General features: G+C 43.2%; 1 protein-coding gene across 1 annotated transcript in view; it reads left to right on the top strand.

Moving 5' to 3' along the window:
* LOC112238264 (HMG box-containing protein 1) overlaps positions 1-3,210 on the top strand; it is a 10,623-nt gene extending 7,413 nt beyond the window's left edge. Inside the window, exons 9-11 of the mRNA XM_042301847.1 lie at positions 190-477; positions 1,096-1,237; positions 1,541-3,210. Of these exons, the coding sequence (XP_042157781.1) occupies positions 190-477; positions 1,096-1,237; positions 1,541-1,558 (448 nt within the window). The 3' untranslated portion in view covers positions 1,559-3,210. The remainder of the gene's footprint in view (positions 1-189; positions 478-1,095; positions 1,238-1,540) is intronic.
* The last annotated feature ends 216 nt before the right edge of the window (positions 3,211-3,426 follow it).

Genomic DNA, 3,426 nt, shown 5'->3' on the forward strand with positions numbered 1-3,426 from the left:
ATAAGATGTATGGTGTAATGATTTCAAATGTATTCATCTTCCCTCCCTCCCTCCCTCCCTCCCTCCCTCCCTCCCTCCCTCCCTCCCTCCCTCCCTCCCTCCCTCCCTCCCTCCCTCCCTCCCTCCCTCCCTCCCTCCCTCCCTCCCTCCCTCCCCCCTCCCTCCCTCCCTCCCTCCCTCCCTCCCCAGTTATGATTTCACTCCTCTGGACTCGTCAGCTGTGTATGTTCTGAGCAGCATGGCCAGACAGCGTAGGACCTCCCAGTCCAGTAGTGGCGCTGTCTCCCCCGACCCAGAGAAACTCTCCGGCTCCCCCCACTCCTCCTCTACCAGCAAATCAAACAGGAGCAATACCTCAGGGACGGTCCCCGGCGGGGCCACACCCACCAAATGCAAACGGCCAATGAACGCCTTCATGCTCTTTGCTAAGAAGTACAGGATGGAGTACACACAGATGTACCCTGGGAAGGATAACAGGTGAGTAGGAGGACCAAACCTGTGTGCATGAGTGTGTGTGCTTGTGTGCAGAAAATGACTTTCTGCCCTGAACAAAATTCTAGATAGGTTTAGAATGTCTCCTGCCATTAAATGTCTCTATTATTGTGGCCCCCTCCATAAAACCTTCCCATATGACATCAGGCACTATTATGGGACTGGAACTAGGATCAGGGAAGCATCTGTGTGTGTGTGTGTGTGTGTGTGTGTGTGTGTGTGTGTGTGTCTGTGTCTGTGTGTGTTTGTGTGTGTGTCAGTAGTACTGTCTGTACTGTTCTGATACGCTGTTTACAAAATGGAAGGAGTTCTATGTTAGGAATGACAGCCACATGCAGGATTACATCACCAGTAACTAAAGGATGGTCTGCCTCACGATTGTTCTTACATGTTAGACCTAAAGAGTGTGTTGTCTCTTATAGAATACACAAACTGTCCGTTTTCAGTATTGATAGTTACACACACACACACACACACACACACACACACACACACACACACACACACACACACACACACACACACACACACACACATGAATTATGAATGAATGATGGAATAAATGACATTGCTGAAAAGTATGTCCTTGTATCCCCTATACAGAGCCATCAGCGTGATCCTGGGTGAGAAGTGGAAGAAGATGAAGAACGAGGAGAGGAGGATGTACACCGTGGAGGCCAAGGCTCTGGCTGACGAGCAGAAGAGACTCAACCCTGACTGCTGGAAACGCAAGAGAACCAACTCTGTAAGGAAGGACTTTTATGCATGACACTGTTATAGCGATATATATATATACAGTACATTTTTGATCCATCTTGATTTTTGTAAATGCCCAAATCCTCTCTGGATACAATACTTGATGAGATTAGTATTTTTGAAATACTTTACACTTCTTGTTTTTCTGTAGCTCAATGTGATGCCATGTACAAACTCATCTAGGAGTAGTTGGTGAGACAGCTGTGCCAAAAATCCAACTACTGGCAAATAGTGACAACTTTTGTAAGGTCTTCACTGTTTAACCTTCACCTCTCTCTCCTTCTCTCCTCAGGGGTCTCAGCAGCCCTAGATGACCTATGACCTCCAGACATGTGTTTGGCGTGGAGAGGTCAGAGGTGAACTGACCGACCAATCTGGCAAACCCACTATCTCTCTAGCCTGCTCCCAGATCAGTTTTTTGTTGTCGCTGTATATCCAGCTTCCTATGGTCATTGGACTATAAGAAGGCACAAAACAAATCTGTAACCAGGCTAGTTACTATTTTCCTTTCTGCTTACCTGTCAAATCATTGAGACTTAACTGTGATGCGGAATACTCTTGCTTTTATAACCATATAGACAGGACTACACACATTTTAAGACAAAACAACAACTATGAACTATATATTAAAAAAGCATCTAATCTAGTGTAACTAACAGTGCTTATATTTTGTTATATTTTAAATAACATACAGATATGCCTTATTATTCCTTTATAACTAAGGCTCAGTTTTATATTTGTTCAGGTAATTTCATATTTCGATGCTTGAAACCTTGAGATAGGGGTTGCAAAATTCTGGTAACCTTTAAAAAAAAAAAAAAAAATCCCTGTATTTCCAGGATTCCCGGTTGGAAGATTTCCGGAATATGCATGAAATCCAACATACTCCAACCAGGATTTCTGGAAAACCTGGGAATTTTGCGAGTTACTAGAATTACTGTACCCTACTTGAGACCCAGTGGTGCTAAGCTCGGTGAAGGAACAAGTAGCAGTGATACAAAATGTATATTTTTTATTGTAAAAAGAAAGAAAGGGAATTTTAAAAAAGCATTTTCTTCTCTTCTCAGCTTGTTGTTCATATTGGTTATAGCTCCATATATTGCACAGATTGACAAAGCCTTTCATACATTGTATCATATTATCTGTGAGCTTGAAGGCCAATATAAAGTTTGTAATACATATTGCCCATCTGTGGCCTGATTTACCCTGAAACACGGAGAGGGACATTTTCATTTTCTGTTTTGAAACGTTTTTTTTTTTTGCATTCTGTGTCCTATTGAACATGACCACAGATACCCTGTTGTCTGATTCACGCTGTAGGGCTGACCCGAACCGTTCTGGCTTGGATATTTTCATTTTCACATTGTCCTTTTCTAGCATGGTTCAGTAGAGGATGTGTAACCAGGCCGTCTCAGTACGGATCGGCTCGGCCCTGTAGTAGGAATCAGCCATTTGTTTGCCAGGCCACCTGGCCGGCTTATATTTGGGCACATGGAGGTTTTGCACACTCATCCGAACAGCACTTCAGGGCCAAGCGTTCACTGTAAGTGTTTTAATTTCTTTTTGCACTTTATATACATATGTAGTCTTATACAGTACAAGCAATTAAATGTATGCTAGTGGAAGCTATGTGTATATGGATTTAATGACACGGTAGGTATATCTAGATGACATCTATCGGTTTTCACTTTGACACAACCATGGCCAAACTATACATGTCTAGCCTGAGTGCCAGTCGGTTTGTGCTCTGTGACATGACAATGAGTGAGTTGGCAATAGAGTACAAACAGACTGGGACCCAGGCTAGTACAAGTCATGTGATGTTCTGCTTGCAGGTTGCCATGGCGTTGAGTTTATACAGTTTTGTTGTTGATAATGTACAGGTCCACGCCCCACCAAACTGTTGCACAAAATATCATTGTATTATTATATCATTAATAAAAGTTTAAACTTGCAATCTTATTCACCTTTTTTACCTTTTGGTTTGTGCATGTGTCTTTAGCCTTTAGGAGGTAGGCTTTAGGAGGTACCCTTTAGAAGGTATCCTAGGAGGTAGGCTTTAGGAGGTATCCTAGGAGGTAGGGTTTAGGAGGTACCCTTTAGAAGGTATCCTAGGAGGTAGGCTTTAGGAGGTATCCTAGGAGGTAGGCTTTAGGAGGTATCCTTTAGGAGGTATCC

This window comes from Oncorhynchus tshawytscha, linkage group LG19 (assembly GCF_018296145.1).
Source record: "Oncorhynchus tshawytscha isolate Ot180627B linkage group LG19, Otsh_v2.0, whole genome shotgun sequence".
Classification (NCBI taxonomy): domain Eukaryota; kingdom Metazoa; phylum Chordata; class Actinopteri; order Salmoniformes; family Salmonidae; genus Oncorhynchus; species Oncorhynchus tshawytscha.